General features: G+C 40.5%; 2 protein-coding genes across 2 annotated transcripts; one reads left to right on the forward strand and one right to left on the reverse strand.

Moving 5' to 3' along the window:
• The first annotated feature begins 399 nt into the window (after window positions 1-399).
• On the forward strand, window positions 400-14,162 carry LOC137866665 (calpain-1 catalytic subunit-like). Its single transcript, XM_068702711.1, has 23 exons — window positions 400-528; window positions 1,387-1,479; window positions 3,653-3,893; window positions 4,303-4,372; window positions 5,963-6,081; window positions 6,285-6,418; window positions 6,947-7,115; window positions 7,694-7,777; window positions 7,866-7,951; window positions 8,029-8,103; window positions 8,175-8,335; window positions 9,134-9,303; window positions 9,651-9,662; window positions 9,737-9,948; window positions 10,021-10,060; window positions 11,459-11,524; window positions 11,612-11,669; window positions 11,744-11,808; window positions 12,215-12,283; window positions 12,591-12,669; window positions 12,749-12,862; window positions 13,397-13,455; window positions 13,699-14,162. The coding sequence occupies exons 3-23, from the start codon at window positions 3,654-3,656 to the stop codon at window positions 13,723-13,725; spliced, it is 2,109 nt and encodes a 702-aa protein (XP_068558812.1). The 5' UTR covers window positions 400-528; window positions 1,387-1,479; window position 3,653; the 3' UTR covers window positions 13,726-14,162.
• A 173-nt stretch (window positions 14,163-14,335) lies between these two features.
• mrps28 (mitochondrial ribosomal protein S28) lies at window positions 14,336-15,043 on the reverse strand. The gene has a single exon (XM_068702712.1). The coding sequence runs from the start codon at window positions 14,959-14,961 to the stop codon at window positions 14,437-14,439; it is 525 nt and encodes a 174-aa protein (XP_068558813.1). The 5' UTR covers window positions 14,962-15,043; the 3' UTR covers window positions 14,336-14,436.
• Between the last annotated feature and the right edge of the window lie 1,832 nt (window positions 15,044-16,875).

Consider the following 16,875-nt stretch of genomic DNA (forward strand, 5'->3'; position numbering starts at 1 on the left):
ACTATTGGCCTGGATTAGAAGGTTCACATCTCAAAGTTTAATCCTATATGTTAATTTAATTATTATTTTGAATAACAGGACTACTGGGTGCAGTACCGTCTCTGACCTGACTGAACTGTAATGGTGCAGAGGGGGAGCGCTGTTTCTCATCTCATTAGGAGGAAAACAAAAGAAAAGACAGCTGAAGACGTCACCGTGATGACGTCATCCCTCTGCGTGTTTTAAGATGTTATAACAGACCGGACATTAGTAAAATGTTTTATTATGTTATTGTTAACATGTATAATGTAAACATAACATGTTCACATGATAAATGTTAACGTTTGGTGTTTGGTCTCTTTAACTTGATGATGATGATGATGATGATGGTGTAGCTCCGCCCCTCCCGTCGGGCGGGGCTCGGTCCTGCAGCAGAGCATCCACTGCACGAGAGCTAGTACTACTAGTACTGCTACTAATACTGCTAGAACTGCACCGTGTGGGCCGACTACTTCTTACTGTACTGCTGTAGAGACGGAGGACGACAAGGTGAGTGTGTTTCACTGGTCTGTGCTGGTCTGTGCTGGTCTCTGTGAGCGCGTGTTCACTGATCAGCTGTTTTCATTGATTTCAGGTTGATTCAGCAGAAACTGTTTTATGCTCTTTGTGAACCAATCAGAGGAGTCCTGTGTGTTGTTTATTTACATCCAGTTTACAGTCAAAAGTGTAAATATTCATGAGGATGTTTAGAAAACATCTGTAAACTAACATTAAATAAGAGAATGAGGACAGACAGTTAATTATAAAATAATAAAGTGAATCAAATGTTTCATAAATAATATTAAATATGAATTTCATGTAAAAATAAATAAAAACTGTCTCATTTCAGTCTCTTTAAAGTTCCAATGTAACAATATTTATAACCAGTTAACAGACTCTCAGAGGCCCCCGAGGGCCTGCTATATAAAGTCATTAGTTTTTTAATCAAACATGAAATTGTATCACAATAAGTTTGATAAATACTTCCAAGGTTAAGAAAAAAAACAAATAAAAATCGTTTGTTTCTGCTTCTTAAATGTGAATATTTGTTTCTTAATAAACTCAACAGTCTGATCCCAGTACCAGACCAGGACCAGACTAATACCAGACCAGGACCAGACCAGTACCAGACTGGTATTAGTCTGGTACTGGTCAGTCTGGTATTAGTCTGGTCCTGGTCTGGTACTGGTCAGTCTGGTATTTTGGTGCCGCTCCAGGAAACACAGAGCTTTCAAAGTGCTGAGTCAGCTGCTCTCAGTCTGCCTCATTGATTGGATTGATTGGAGTTCAGTCGATCACACTGAAGATAGTTTATTATTAAATAAAGTCATCAATTAATTATTTACTTTGTGTCATTTACCTGAAAAGTTCCTGGAAAAAAACGGAGGACTTGTAACAATTAGCCTCCAAATTAATTCTGTTTCCTGTCAGCTTCCTACGAGCCCATTGGACGGAGATCAGGTACAAACATCTCCATGTTTATGTTTATCTCTCTGATCTGATGGAAAGTCTTCAATCTGTGAGACAAATGCTAAATGCTAACGTGCTAACATACTGATAATGTTTACCATGCGTTAGCATGCTAACATACTGATAATGTTTTCCATGCGTTAGCATGCTAACATACTGATAATGTTTACCATGCGTTAGAATGCTAACATACTGATAATGTTTACCATGCGTTAGCATGCTAACATACTGATAATGTTTACCATGCGTTAGCATGCTAACATACTGATAATGTTTACCATGCGTTAGAATGCTAACATACTGATAATGTTTACCATGCGTTAGCATGCTAACATACTGATAATGTTTACCATGCGTTAGCATGCTAACATACTGATAATGTTTACCATGCGTTAGAATGCGAACAAACTGATAATGTTTACCATGCGTTAGAGTGCTAACATACTGATAATGTTTACCATGCGTTAGCATGCTAACATACTGATAATGTTTACCATGCGTTAGAGTGCTAACATACTGATAATGTTTAGCATGCTAACATACTGATAATGTTTACCATACGTTAGAATGCTAACATACTGATAATGTTTACCATGCGTTACCATGCTAACATACTGATAATGTTTACCATGTGTTAGAGTGCTAACATACTGATAATGTTTACCATGCGTTAGCGTGCTAACATACTGATAATGTTTACCATGCGTTAGAATGCTAACATACTGATAATGTTTACCATGCATTAGAATGCTAACATACTGATAATGTTTTCCATGCGTTAACATGCTAACATACTGATAATGTTTTCCATGCGTTAACATGCTAACATACTGATAATGTTTACCATGCGTTAGAATGCTAACATACTGATAATGTTTACCATGCGTTAGAATGCTAACATACTGATAATGTTTTCCATGCGTTAACATGCTAACATACTGATAATGTTTTCCATGCGTTAACATGCTAACATACTGATAATGTTTTCCATGCGTTAGAATGCTAACATACTGATAATGTTTTCCATGCGTTAACATGCTAACATACTGATAATGTTTTCCATGCGTTAACATGCTAACATACTGATAATGTTTTCCATGCGTTAACATGCTAACATACTGATAATGTTTACCATGCGTTAGAATGCTAACATACTGATAATGTTTACCATGCGTTAGAATGCTAACATACTGATAATGTTTACCATGCGTTAGAATGCTAACATACTGATAATGTTTACCATACGTTAGAATGCTAACATACTGATAATGTTTACCATGCGTTACCATGCTAACATACTGATAATGTTTACCATGTGTTAGAGTGCTAACATACTGATAATGTTTACCATGCGTTAGCGTGCTAACATACTGATAATGTTTACCATGCGTTAGAATGCTAACATACTGATAATGTTTACCATGCATTAGAATGCTAACATACTGATAATGTTTTCCATGCGTTAACATGCTAACATACTGATAATGTTTTCCATGCGTTAACATGCTAACATACTGATAATGTTTACCATGCGTTAGAATGCTAACATACTGATAATGTTTACCATGCGTTAGAATGCTAACATACTGATAATGTTTTCCATGCGTTAACATGCTAACATACTGATAATGTTTTCCATGCGTTAACATGCTAACATACTGATAATGTTTTCCATGCGTTAGAATGCTAACATACTGATAATGTTTTCCATGCGTTAACATGCTAACATACTGATAATGTTTTCCATGCGTTAACATGCTAACATACTGATAATGTTTTCCATGCGTTAACATGCTAACATACTGATAATGTTTACCATGCGTTAGAATGCTAACATACTGATAATGTTTACCATGCGTTAGAATGCTAACATACTGATAATGTTTACCATGCGTTAGAATGCTAACATACTGATAATGTTTACCATGCGTTAGAATGCTAACATACTGATAATGTTTTCCATGCGTTAACATGCTAACATACTGATAATGTTTTCCGTGCGTTAATATGCTAACATACTGATAATGTTTACCATGCGTTAGCTAACATTAGCTAACTGTTGATACATCGTTGGCCTGATGAAAAGTTACAATTCATCTCAATGGGAACATGAACAATGAACCAGTCCATCCCATAATAGTTTCTCTGATGTGTTGTGGGTCAGGATGTTTGGAGGCGTGTCTGGGCGGATCCAGAAGGACCGGCAGAGGGCTGGTGGTCTTGGCTCGGTCCAGCAGGCCGTACTCTACCTGAACCAGGACTTCCAGGCCCTGAAGGAGGACTGTCAGCAGAATGGATCCCTGTTCCAGGACCCAATGTTCCCCGCAGAACCGGCCTCACTGGGCTTCAAGGAGCTCGGACCGTTTACCGCCAAAACCAGAGGGGTGGAGTGGAAGAGGCCGACGGTAAGAACCCAAAACTGTAAAAAGGACTCGTTGATCTCAATCTGAGGCCTGTGATTGGCTGAACCAGAAGCTGCTTCCTGTTTGTGGCAGGAAGTGAAGACTCGGTTCAGACAGATAAATGAGAACTGAGAGTATCAGAAGAAGACAGTGACTGTTTGGTAGAAAGCTTAACCCCAAAAATCAAGTGTGGAGCCACAGCTGGAAGATTTAGCATGTTAGCATGTTAGCAAGGTGTATTTAGAGTGAATATAAAGTAGCACCGGGATCAAAACAGAAAGAGACGAACCAATTCTCTGTGTGTGTGTGTGTGTGTGTGTGTGTGTGTGTGTGTGTGTGCGATAATAACAGTGATAATTAAAGAGACAATAACAGCGATGATGTAACAGTCGTCTCTGATTGGTTGTCTCAGGAGCTGACAGAGAATCCCCAGTTCATTGTGGGCGGAGCCACCAGGACGGACATCTGTCAGGGAGCGCTGGGTGAGTCCACTGGTCACGTGACCTCACACAGCGGGTCACGTGACCTCACACAGCGGATGTGTCTGTGGGTTTGGAGGGAACTTCCCTTGACGATGGTTGATAAGAGACCAGCTGACTGTGTGAGTCAGAAAGTAAACAAAGAGTTCAGTCTGTGTTCTCATCAAAGTATGTAAATACTATGTATATATACACACATATGATGTACATATATACGCACATATGATGTACATATATAAGCACATATGATGTACATATATACGCACATATGATGTACATATATAAGCACATATGATGTACATATATAAGCACATATGATGTACATATATACGCACATATGACGTACATATATAAGCACATATGATGTACATATATACGCACATATGATGTACATATCCTGTCTACATATATACAGTATATACACAAACATACACTATAAAAGTATGTAGTACATATATAAAGTAAATATAAAGTAGATATACACTGAATGATCTGCACCTGAAGGCAGCACTCAGTCCGTCAGGTCTGACCTTGTATTGATCAGTTTATTGATCAGTGAATGAAGACTCCATTAGCCGGAAACATTAGCAGCTTAATGTGGAAGCAGCTGATGTTGTTGTTGACGTTAGCGCTTAGCCTAGCATTAGCGTGTCCCCACAGACCATCGGAGTGTCTGTTCAGGATAATGGAGTCAGCTGATGTTCAGTTAACAAGTTAACGCTTCCTGTTAAATGTTACTGATGGAAGCAGATGAAGCGTCAGTGAAGACAGAAGACAGTTCAAGATTGTGCACTGCACACAGTGGAAGTGGGAGATCTGAAAGTAGTGGAAATGCAGAGTAATAGTGGAAAGCTGTTTTGACGTTAAGACCTGAAGGTAGTTGAAGTGTCTGTACATCTGTATTAACTCTGGTTCTGAAGGTAGTTGAAGTGTGTCTGTACATCTGTATTAACTCTGGTTCTGAAGGTAGTTGAAGTGTGTCTGTACATCTGTATTAACTCTGGTTCTGAAGGTAGTTGAAGTGTATGTACATCTGTATTAACTCTGGTTCTGAAGGTAGTTGAAGTTTGTACATCTGTATTAACTGGTTCTGAAGGTAGTTGAAGTATTTGTACATCTGTATTAACTCTGGTTCTGAAGGTAGTTGAAGTGTGTCTGTACATCTGTATTAACTCTGGTTCTGAAGGTAGTTGAAGTGTATGTAGATCTGTTTTAACACTGGTTCTGAAGGTAGTTGAAGTGTGTCTGTACATCTGTATTAACTCTGGTTCTGAAGGTAGTTGAAGTGTATGTACATCTGTATTAACACTGGTTCTGAAGGTAGTTAAAGTGTGTCTGTACATCTGTATTAACTCTGGTTCTGAAGGTAGTTGAAGTGTATGTACATCTGTATTAACACTGGTTCTGAAGGTAGTTAAAGTGTGTCTGTACATCTGTATTAACTCTGGTTCTGAAGGTAGTTGAAGTGTATGTACATCTGTATTAACACTGGTTCTGAAGGTAGTTAAAGTGTGTCTGTACATCTGTATTAACTCTGGTTCTGAAGGTAGTTGAAGTGTATGTACATCTGTATTAACCCTGGTCATTCTCCAGGAGACTGCTGGCTACTTGCTGCTATTGGGTCTCTGACTCTGAACGACCGGCTGCTGCATCGCGTCATTCCTCACGGTCAGAATTTCGACCGTGAATACGCCGGCATCTTCCACTTCCAGGTGAGAATCCACCTGTTCAGAGGCCACACCCACTCACCTGTTTGTACGTTCAAGCGGAACTTAGGAAGCTTGTGTTTTGGTTATGAAAAACAAAGTAGAGAGCGATGATTTAGAGACACGACGGCCACTAAAGAGTCTAATATGAAATTTTATTCTCAGAAGACTGATCATTTATATTGATTATCTGTTTCTGTTCGTCTCAGTTCTGGCAGTTTGGTGAGTGGGTGGACGTTGTGATTGACGACCGTCTGCCGGTCAAAGACGGAGAGCTGATGTTCGTCCACTCGGCTGAAGGCAGCGAGTTCTGGAGCGCCCTGCTGGAGAAGGCTTACGCCAAGTAAGAACTGAACCTGATCCAGATCTAACCCTATATAACCCTAAGACCTGAGTCTGAGAGAAATCAAGTTCAGCTGCTCTAATGTTGTTTTTTTATCTTAAACTGTAAACTGTTTTATGAGGCAAAAAACAATATAGTGAGTGAGTGTTTACTGAATGTTTACTGAATGTTTACTGAGTGTTTACTGAGCGTTTACTGAGCATTTACTGAGTGTTTACTGAGCGTTTACTGAGTGTTTACTGAGTGTTTTCTGAGCGTTTTCTGAGTGTTTTCTGAGTGTTTACTGAATGTTTACTGAGCGTTTACTGAGCGTTTACTGAGCGTTTACTGAATGTTTACTGAATGTTTTCTGAGTGTTTTCTGAGTGTTTGCTGAATGTTTACTGAGCGTTTACTGAGTGTTTACTGAATGATTTCTGAGTGTTTACTGAGCGTTTACTGAATGTTTACTGAATGTTTTCTGAGTGTTTACTGCATGTTTACTGAGTGTTTACTGAGCGTTTACTGGGTGTTTATTGTGTGTTTTCAGGCTGAATGGCTCGTATGAGGCGTTGTCCGGAGGCAGCACCACTGAGGGTTTCGAGGACTTTACCGGTGGAGTGTCGGAGATGTACGAGCTGAAGAAAGCTCCCAGAGATCTTCATCGTATCATCAGTAAAGCTCTAGAGAGAGAATCTCTGCTGGGCTGCTCCATAGACGTCAGTCACACTAAGAAATCATTTATATGCTGTGTGGTATTTATCTTTTCAGATTGGGACGGATTTGATGACGACCCACTTTGGCCTTACTTGACCCGCTTTATCATGCTGCTTTGAGATTTATTTAAAACTCATCACTGTGTGCAGGATGCAGCATTAGTTTATTGGATATATATATATATATACAGTATATACAGGTTTGTACTACGGCCCTCTGGTCCTGGAATGACCTGCAGACTAGACTCAATGTAGACTCCCTCATCTCTCTGACCAGTTTTAACCAAATGTTTTTAGCACAAACAATCTGTAACAATGTTGTCATGTCTTGAAGCCTTTTTGTCTTTTTGTCTATATGTGTAATACACTTTGTTTCTACTCTGTAATGTCTTGTGTTAAAAGACGTTTAGGCCACGTTTCACTTTGCTGCCTTTTTGGCCAAATCGCCATCGAAAAAGAGATTTCATCTGGTTAAATACAAGTTGAATTACATTAAAAAGAAATACATTTTCTCCAGGGACGGCGCTCTACTTCAGTGTTCAGGAGGAATCAGTGGTTCTGTGTGTTACTCGTCTCCTCAGATCACCAGTTCTTTGGACATGGAGGCGGTGACCTTCAAGAAGCTGGTGAAAGGCCACGCCTACTCTGTGACCGGACTCCGACAGGTGAGCTCACCTTCGTCACATCAAGACCGACCCAACATCCAGGATCCGGTCTTTGTGTCAGACTTTTTGTCTTCCTGTCTCTCTGCAGGTGGACTACCGAGGCCGGCAGGAGCGTCTGATCCGGATCAGGAACCCCTGGGGTCAGGTGGAGTGGACCGGAGCCTGGAGCGACAGGTCAGTGCTTTCAAACTGTTTCTAGGATCAAACGGGTCGTCTGTGTTTTTAATCCTAACCACACATTTGTGTTTCAGCTCCTCAGAGTGGAGCTCCATCGACTCTGCAGAGAAAGACGAGCTGCTCTGTAAGATGGAGGACGGAGAGTTCTGGTAGGTTTGGAGTGTGAAGGAGGGTGGATTTTTACAGGATGAAGACGGTAAAATGTCCGTCTGTCTGTTAGGATGTCTTTCCAGGAGTTTCTGCGTCAGTTCTCCAGACTGGAGATCTGTAATCTGACCCCAGACGCTCTCAGCCAGGACTCCACCAGGTTCTGGACCACTACGATGTTTGAGGGCGGCTGGAGGAGAGGAAGCACCGCCGGAGGCTGCAGGAACCATGCCAGTGAGGACGTTCATAATAACCCTTTATTATAACCATGAGTTATTAACCATTAATAAAGACATGAGTTATTCATATAATGACAGTAGTAAGGAGAGTAATGATGGAGCCAGCCCTAACTATGAACCTGAACCGGCCCTAACTATAAACCTGAACCAGCCCTAACTATAGACCTGAACCAGCCCTAACTATGAACCTGAACCAGCCCTAACTATAAACCTGAACCAGCCCTAACTATAAACCTGAACCAGCCCTAACTATAAACCTGAACCAGCCCTAACTATAGACCTGAACCAGCCCTAACTATGAACCTGAACCGGCCCTAACTATGAACCTGAACCGGCCCTAACTATAAACCTGAACCGGCCCTAACTATAAACCTGAACCGGCCCTAACTATAAACCTGAACCGGTCCTAACTATAAACCTGAACCAGCCCTAACTATGAACCTGAACCAGCCCTAACTACAAACCTGAACCGGCCCTAACTATAAACCTGAACCGGCCCTAACTATAAATGCAATGCTGAAACACTGGAATGTCCGTTTTCAATAGAAAGTTCACTTTTACTGCACCGTTCAAACACAATGTTGTTTACTAAACATCTACAAACACAATAACGATTATACATAATATATTATACATTCTATATATTTGTACCACAGTTTAAATACAGTTTAAGTGCCCAAAGATGAGACAGCTTGCTTTTGTTCTGCACCTGAACCCAGCTAGGGTTTGATGTGTACACATTCCATCATTCTTTGCTAATGAAAACTACATATCCCATGATGCCTCCCTGCAGACACGTTCTGGATCAACCCTCAGTACAAGATCTCTCTGCTGGAGGAGGACGACGACCCCGAGGACGACGAGGCGTCCTGCAGCTTCCTGGTGGCTCTGATGCAGAAAGACCGCCGCCGCTTCCGCCGCCACGGCCAGGACGTCCACACCATCGGCTTCGCCGTCTACGAGGTCAAACACAGCACTATTCTCTGGCTGCTGTACAATCAATAGTACACAGTTTATATATTTATATTTATATATATATATATATTCTATACTATTCAAACTGAGAACATTTGTTGACAGCCCAAACAGTAACCACCTTAAACATACTAGTTTAGGGAACCATTATTATTACATTATTGTTATGAACATTTTAAACCCCATAATGACCACCTACCAACCACCCTGAACCCTTTAGTAACTACATGAGAATTGCTTAGCAACCAGCTAATAATGCGTTAGCACCCTGATTAGCACGTTAGCTGTTAATTGTAATCTGTTTTGTGACTTTTCTTCTTTGCCCCCCCCCACAGATCCCTGAGGAGGTGAGTCAGAACACATAAAAACTTAATTTAAAACACTCAGTTTATAAACTCTAACGCGTCCGTCTGTCCGGCAGCACCGCGGCTGTCCCAGCGTCCACATGAAGAAGGACTTCTTCCTGCGTCACTCCTCCTGCGCTCGATCTGAGACCTTCATCAACCTGCGAGAGGTGAGCGCTAGGCTCCGCCTTCCGCCGGGCGAGTACCTGATCGTCCCCTCCACCTTCGAACCCTCGAAGGAGGCCGATTTCGTCCTGAGGGTGTTCACGGAGAAACAGTCGGAGACCGAGTGAGTCCTCGTGATTCTAGTGATTTATTAAATATTGATTATGGATGAAGTGACGCTGTGTTGATCTTGCAGGGAGATGGACGACGACGTGGTGGCCAACTTTGAAGAAGAGGTGAGCAACGATGTCTTTCTTTAAATCACATTCTAAAACATTTACTTCTCAACTTATAAAAGAAAATGATCTTCTTCCTCTTCATGACTCATCAGCTCCTCTTCATCTTTTTCTCTCTTTAGAATCAAAACAAACCTTACTTTATTTGTAGCATTTCATTTCAGCTCTTTTCAATCTAAGTTTGAACTTCTTGTGGTTGAATTTTCATTTGGATACAAATTATGGAAATCATCTGTTTATATAAAAGTAAAAGTCAGTTTTTTATACATTGAACACATATTTTGTAACAGTAATAACTAAACTGTTATAACATATTTTATAACCGTAATAACTTAACAGTTATAACATATTTTATAACAGTAATAACTAAACTGTTATAACATATTTTATAACCGTAATAACTTAACAGTTAGAACATATTTTATAACAGTAATAACTAAACTGTTATCACATATATTTTATAACTAATAATTAAACTGTTATAACATATATTTTATAACAGTAATAACTAAACTGTTATAACATATTTTATAACGGTAATAACTAAACAGTTAACATGTTTTATAACAGTAATAACTAAACTGTTATAACATATATTTTATAACGGTAATAACTAAACTGTTATAACATTTATTTTATAACAGTAATAATTAAACTGTTATAACATATATTTTATAACTAATAATTAAACTGTTATAACATATATTTTATAACAGTAATAACTAAACTGTTATAACATTTATTTTATAACAGTAATAATTAAACTGTTATCACATATATTTTATAACAGTAATAACTAAACTGTTATAACATATATTTTATAACGGTAATAACTAAACTGTTATCACATATATTTTATAACAGTAATAACTAAACAGTTATAACATATATTTTATAACTAATAATTAAACTGTTATAACATATATTTTATAACTAATAATTAAACTGTTATAACATATATTTTATAACAGTAATAACTAAACTGTTATAACATTTATTTTATAACAGTAATAATTAAACTGTTATAACATATATTTTATAATGGTAATAATTAAACAGTTAACATATTTTATAACAGTAATAACTAAACTGTTATAACATATATTTTATAACAGTAATAACTAAACTGTTATAACATATATTTTATAACGGTAATAACTAAACTGTTATAACATATATTTTATAACTAATAAACTGTTATAACATATATTTTATAACTAATAATTAAACTGTTATAACATATATTTTATAACAGTAATAACTAAACTGTTATAACATATATTTTATAACAGTAATAACTAAACTGTTATAACATATATTTTATAACGGTAATAACTAAACTGTTTGCTGGCTTTGTGTCGTGATGACCTTTTACCTTGCTGCTGTTCTTCTCTGCAGAAGGAAATCTCAGCAGACGACGTCGACGACTCCTTCAGGTCCATGTTCGCTCAGCTGTCTGGAGACGTGAGTTTCTGGATAATAATAATAATAATAATAAATAAAACATTATAAAACACACACTGTTTATATCAACGTGTTTCCTCTCATCAGGACATGGAGATCTCAGTCAGAGAGCTCAGGACCATCCTTAACCGGGTCGTGTCCAAACGTAAGTTCTGATGCTTCTGATGTTCAAATGTTCTCACTGGTTCACGTCACTTCTTCTTCTGTGGTTGTTTACAGACAGAGATCTTCAAACTGATGGTTTCAGCATGGAGTCCTGCAGAGCCATGGTCAGCCTTATGGACGTATCCTCCATCTGCTGGTTCTGTTAGTTCTGGTTCTGTTAGTGTTAGTTCTGTTTATTCTGGTGCTGGTTCTGCTTGTTATTGCCGTTTATTTTTGTTCAAGCCCAACAGGTTAAAAGAAGGAAGTCTATAAACTGAGAATTAGTTTCTCAGCAGAAATAATCAATATTTGGGTTTAATGGTTAACGTCCTTAAATTATTGTAAATCCTTAAAAGTGGCCTTTATTTGAAACATGTTTATATTCATTTATATTAATTCAAACTCAACGCTTCTGTCCACTTCCTGTATTGATTTAAAATTAAAAGCCCCTCAGCACTTCAGCAGAGAGGAACCTCTTCATTGCCTAACAAGGCTTTTATTTTGAAACATTTGTTCAGTCACTTCTTCTTCTTGACTCAAGCTCAGAAAGACGGCAGCGCTCGACTTGGTCTGCTGGAGTTCCAGGTTCTGTGGAACAAGATCAGGAAGTGGCTGGTGAGTTCAGAGGAGAACGTGGAACCAAAACATGAGGAACCTGTGTTAGAACATACAGTATATGCTTATAAAGACCACAACTCCCAGGGTGCATTTCACTAACACATAACCGACGATGACATGTTTCTGTAGTCCAACAGGAAGTCGTCATGTTTCCTTAGTCCAACAGGAAGTCGTCATGTTTCTGTAGTCCAACAGGAAGTCGTCATGTTTCCTTAGTCCAACAGGAAGTCGTCATGTTTCTGTAGTCCAACAGGAAGTCGTCGGGTTTACAAGCTAACAAACAAGTTATCTTGTGACTCTGCAGGGAATCTTCCGAGAGTTCGATCTGGATAAATCCGGATGCATGAGCTCCTACGAGATGCGTCTAGCGCTGGAAAACGGCGGTACGTTCTCGTCACTCGTCGTTAAATGTTAAACGGTTAGTTTCTGTGAACTAACCCTCTGAGCTCTGTGTGTCCTCAGGGTTCACGCTGAACAACAAGCTGTATCAGATGCTGGTCGCTCGATACGCCGACAACGAAATCATCGACTTCGACAACTTCACCTGCTGCCTCGTCAAGCTGGAGGCCATGTTCAGTACGTCACTCTGCTGCTGCCTTCAGGGCCCTCTGTTCACTCTGATGCTGCCTTCAGGGCCCTCTGTTCACTCTGATGCTGCCTTCAGGGCCCTCTGTTCACTCTGATGCTGCCTTCAGGGCCCTCTGTTCACTCTGATGCTGCCTTCAGGGCCCTCTGTTCACTCTGATGCTGCCTTCAGGGCCCTCTGTTCATTCTGCTGCTGCCTTCAGGGCCCTCTGTTCACTCTGCTGCTGCCTTCAGGGCCCTTTGTTCACTCTGCTGCTGCCTTCAGGGCCCTCTGTTCACTCTGATGCTGCCTTCAGGGCCCTCTGTTCATTCTGCTGCTGCCTTCAGGGCCCTCTGTTCACTCTGATGCTGCCTTCAGGGCCCTCTAATACTGTGGTATTAGTACTTTTACTAAAACTGTGGTGTTAGTACTTTTACTAATACTGTGGTGTGAGTACTTTTACTAATACTGTGGTGTGAGTACTTTTCCTGCGTTAAAACATCAGACCTGAACGTTGTGTTTCTTCTTCTGTGGTGTTTTTTTAGAGGCGTTCAAGGAGCTCGACAGGGACGGGACCGGAAGAGCAGAACTGAACATCAGCGAGGTTTGTGTTAAAAAACGTGAAGTATGTCGATGACATCATTGTACCTGAAACACACACATATTTAAGCCCTGAGCAGAGTCTGCAGGCTTCCTCTCAGATCATCGCCTCAGTATTTTATTCTGTGTATTATGTATAAATAATATAATAATATATCAGACCCAGTGTGTGTGAATATATATATATGTACAAATATGCATTTTATTTAGTGTGTTTATGTTCTCTGGTGCTGTTGTCTCTCCTCAGTGGCTCTATGTGACCATGTGTGGATGAAGAGCTGCAGTCACAAGAACACCACGAGTACTACTACTACTACTACTACTACTACTACTGCAGCACAGTTGTAGTACTACTACTACAGCACAGCTATAGTACTACTACTGCTAGTACTACTACTGCAGCACAGCTGTAGTACTACTACTACAGCACAGCTATCGTACTACTACATCATAGCTATAGTACTACTACTGCAGCACAGCTGTAGTACTACTACTGCTACTACTACTACTACTACTACTACTGCAGCACAGCTATAGTACTACTACATCATAGCTATAGTACTACTACTACTACATCAGTACTACAGTATCACAGTACTGATCCCTCTCCTGCTGCTTCATGTATGAACTGACTATATAAACATTATGACGTCCACACACACACACACACACACACACAACCGCTGGATGTTTTCTCATTAAAGTACAGAAAGGAAACTAAACCACCGACTGTGTGTCTGATTCAAACGTTTCTGTGAATCCTTCGTTCTCTTTCATCGTGTTTTTATATTGTATTCTGTGAGTCTTTCGTGTTTTTATGTTTTTATATTGTATTCTGACTGATATAACTGAATCCCTGAAAAGAACGAGACAAAGATGTCTGATGTGTTAATATAAATTATTTTTATTATAATAAATCAGTTTAAAGTCCACAAACACAAACCTCTGATTCTACAGAACCAGGGCTCTGACGGTCTGATCCGGATCAGTCCTGGTTCTCCCGGGCCTCCCTTCCCTCCAGCGGGCCCAACAGTACGGCCTGGGCCTCCAGCAGCGTGGTGTCGGTGTTGGCCCCCAGGAACCGGGCGGTGAGCTCCAGGTCCTGCAGCCGCAGACGGACCCTGCTGCCCGTCTGCAGCTTCTCTCCGTCGGCCGGTCGTCGACACACGCAGTGGAACTTCCCTCCGAAGTCGACGTACAGGTCGTTCTGGACCACGTGGACGATCCTCCCGACCACCACCTTGTCTCTGGCCGGTCCCATCTGGACCAGCGGAGACCTCCGGAGCAGCGAGGAGAAGCTCTGCTCCTGTCCGGAGGAGGAGACGCCGCCGCCGTCCGCAGAGCTCTCCGCCTCCCGCCGGAGCTCCGACTGCAGGTCGAAGGCTGCGGAGAACCCGGATGTGGGTCTTCTGTCAGAAGAGTCTGAGCTGAAGGAGGTTCTGGAGAATCTGCAGGAGGTGAACCGGTGTCCACACCTGAAGCTGGAAACAACCTTCCTCAGCGCCGCCATGTTGTCACAACACCAGAGGAACCGGAACACCGTCACTTCTGGTGTAGAAGGCCGCTCACAGCGCCACCCGAGGGCTCCCGGTGGGTCTTCTTCTTCTTCGTCTTCTTCTAAGTTTTATGGCGGATGGCATCCAGTGAAAGGTGCATTTCCGCCACCTACTGCATTGGAGTGTGGACCAGAGTACCTATCCCCTTAAAAAAACAAATAAAACAAAACAAATAAAACAAAACATCAAAACAAATAAAAGAAAACATAAATACAAAAGAAAACAAAAAGGAGTTCTATCATTTCACTCAACCCTGTTTCGTTCACGTACTGAAGCACATTTCCTGCCCTCAAAGTTATTAATACATCTTCTAGATTTCTTCGACCGGTCTCGTTCAAGTGTTCGACTTTTGATTATTGATTTAGCTTCTGCTTCGCTGAATAAAATGTCTGTCTTGAGCTGACTTTCTAAAGCTTGTTTTGTTCATTTATCTGCTCTTTCGTTTCTTCCCTCTGTGAGCTGGTACCCACATACATGATACAAACAAACCCATGTTCTTAAGTCGGAACAGTGTTTCCTATATTCTATTGATTAAATCCTGCCTGCTGTGGGATGTGAATGATTGTAATGAGGATGAGAATCTGAACAGACAATGACCTTTTTGATCCGAACCTCCTCTATCCACTGCAGTGCTGTTAAAACGTCTCAACTGTGAAACAGACAGACGATCTGATGTTCTGCTTTTGACTTCGTATTGCAAAACCAGTTCTCCTGTATTAGGATCTTTAGATCCATCTGTGTATGCTGGAGTAAGTGTCTGATATGTTGTCTGTAGTCTATCCTCCACCACTCCTGCCATGATATCAATGTCTTTAAAGGCTGATAGTACGGTACTGTAGGAGTGAATCTGATCCAATGACATCTCTCTCGATCGTTTTACACTGCTCCTTACAAAACATTCCCGTTTGGCCCGTTCTCTTCCCAACATGGCAGAAGCACCTTTGTGGTCGGATGATTATCTCCAGAATGTCCTTGAAGATTGTTCCAGTAGTTCATATTTCACAGCTTACGTCTCAAACACAACACAGTCTCAGAGCTTGGATTGCAACACTTCCAGCTTTGTTAGTGAAGTTTTTGCAGCTGATCCAAATACCACACAACCATAATCAAGGACTGACCTCATCAGAGCGAGATCAATATCTTTGATTGCAGACCTGCTGGCTCCCCATTCTGTCCCTGTAAGACACCTCATTATATTTCATAACTATCCTCTGAATATGCTCATTCCATGTTAACTAATCGTCAAACCACACCCCAAGAAACCTAACAACGTTCACTTGTTCAATCTTTTGTCGTACATCTTTTTCTGAACATCCTCTCCTCTCTTTCTAGGAAACATGATTGTTTTAGTTTTTCCCCACAGAAAATATGAAAACCATCTTTCTACCACATTCACAGCCTCTCGTACTTTAATATGGTTTATGTTCTTCCCCTCTTCCACAGTGCTCCATCATCAGCAAATAGGGATCGCCCAGTATCCCCCTGAACCTGAAGGAGAACATCATTCATCATGATGGAGAACAGAATCAGGCTGATGACGCCCTGTGGTGGACCATTCTCTACCAGTTATCTTCTAGATAGTGCTGTCCCAATTCTGACTTGAATAAATCTGTTGCTTAAAAAATCTTTGATCCAATTATATGTTCTGCCACCTATTCCTATCACATTTAATTTAATCAATAACCCCTCCCTCCAAACCATATCATATACATCACAACCCATCACTGACTCCTCATTCTGCTGGGCCTTCTGGAGTTCTGTTTCTAAACACATACTTGGGTCCATAGTTCCTCTACCTTTCCAAAATCCACTTTGATGAGGTGTTATCATTCCCCTGGACTCCATATCAAATGTTGATCTATCTGTAA

This window comes from Cebidichthys violaceus, unplaced genomic scaffold (assembly GCF_023349555.1).
Source record: "Cebidichthys violaceus isolate CVI_PGR_0920_01 unplaced genomic scaffold, fCebVio1.0.p SCAF_88, whole genome shotgun sequence".
In the NCBI taxonomy this organism is placed as follows: domain Eukaryota; kingdom Metazoa; phylum Chordata; class Actinopteri; order Perciformes; family Stichaeidae; genus Cebidichthys; species Cebidichthys violaceus.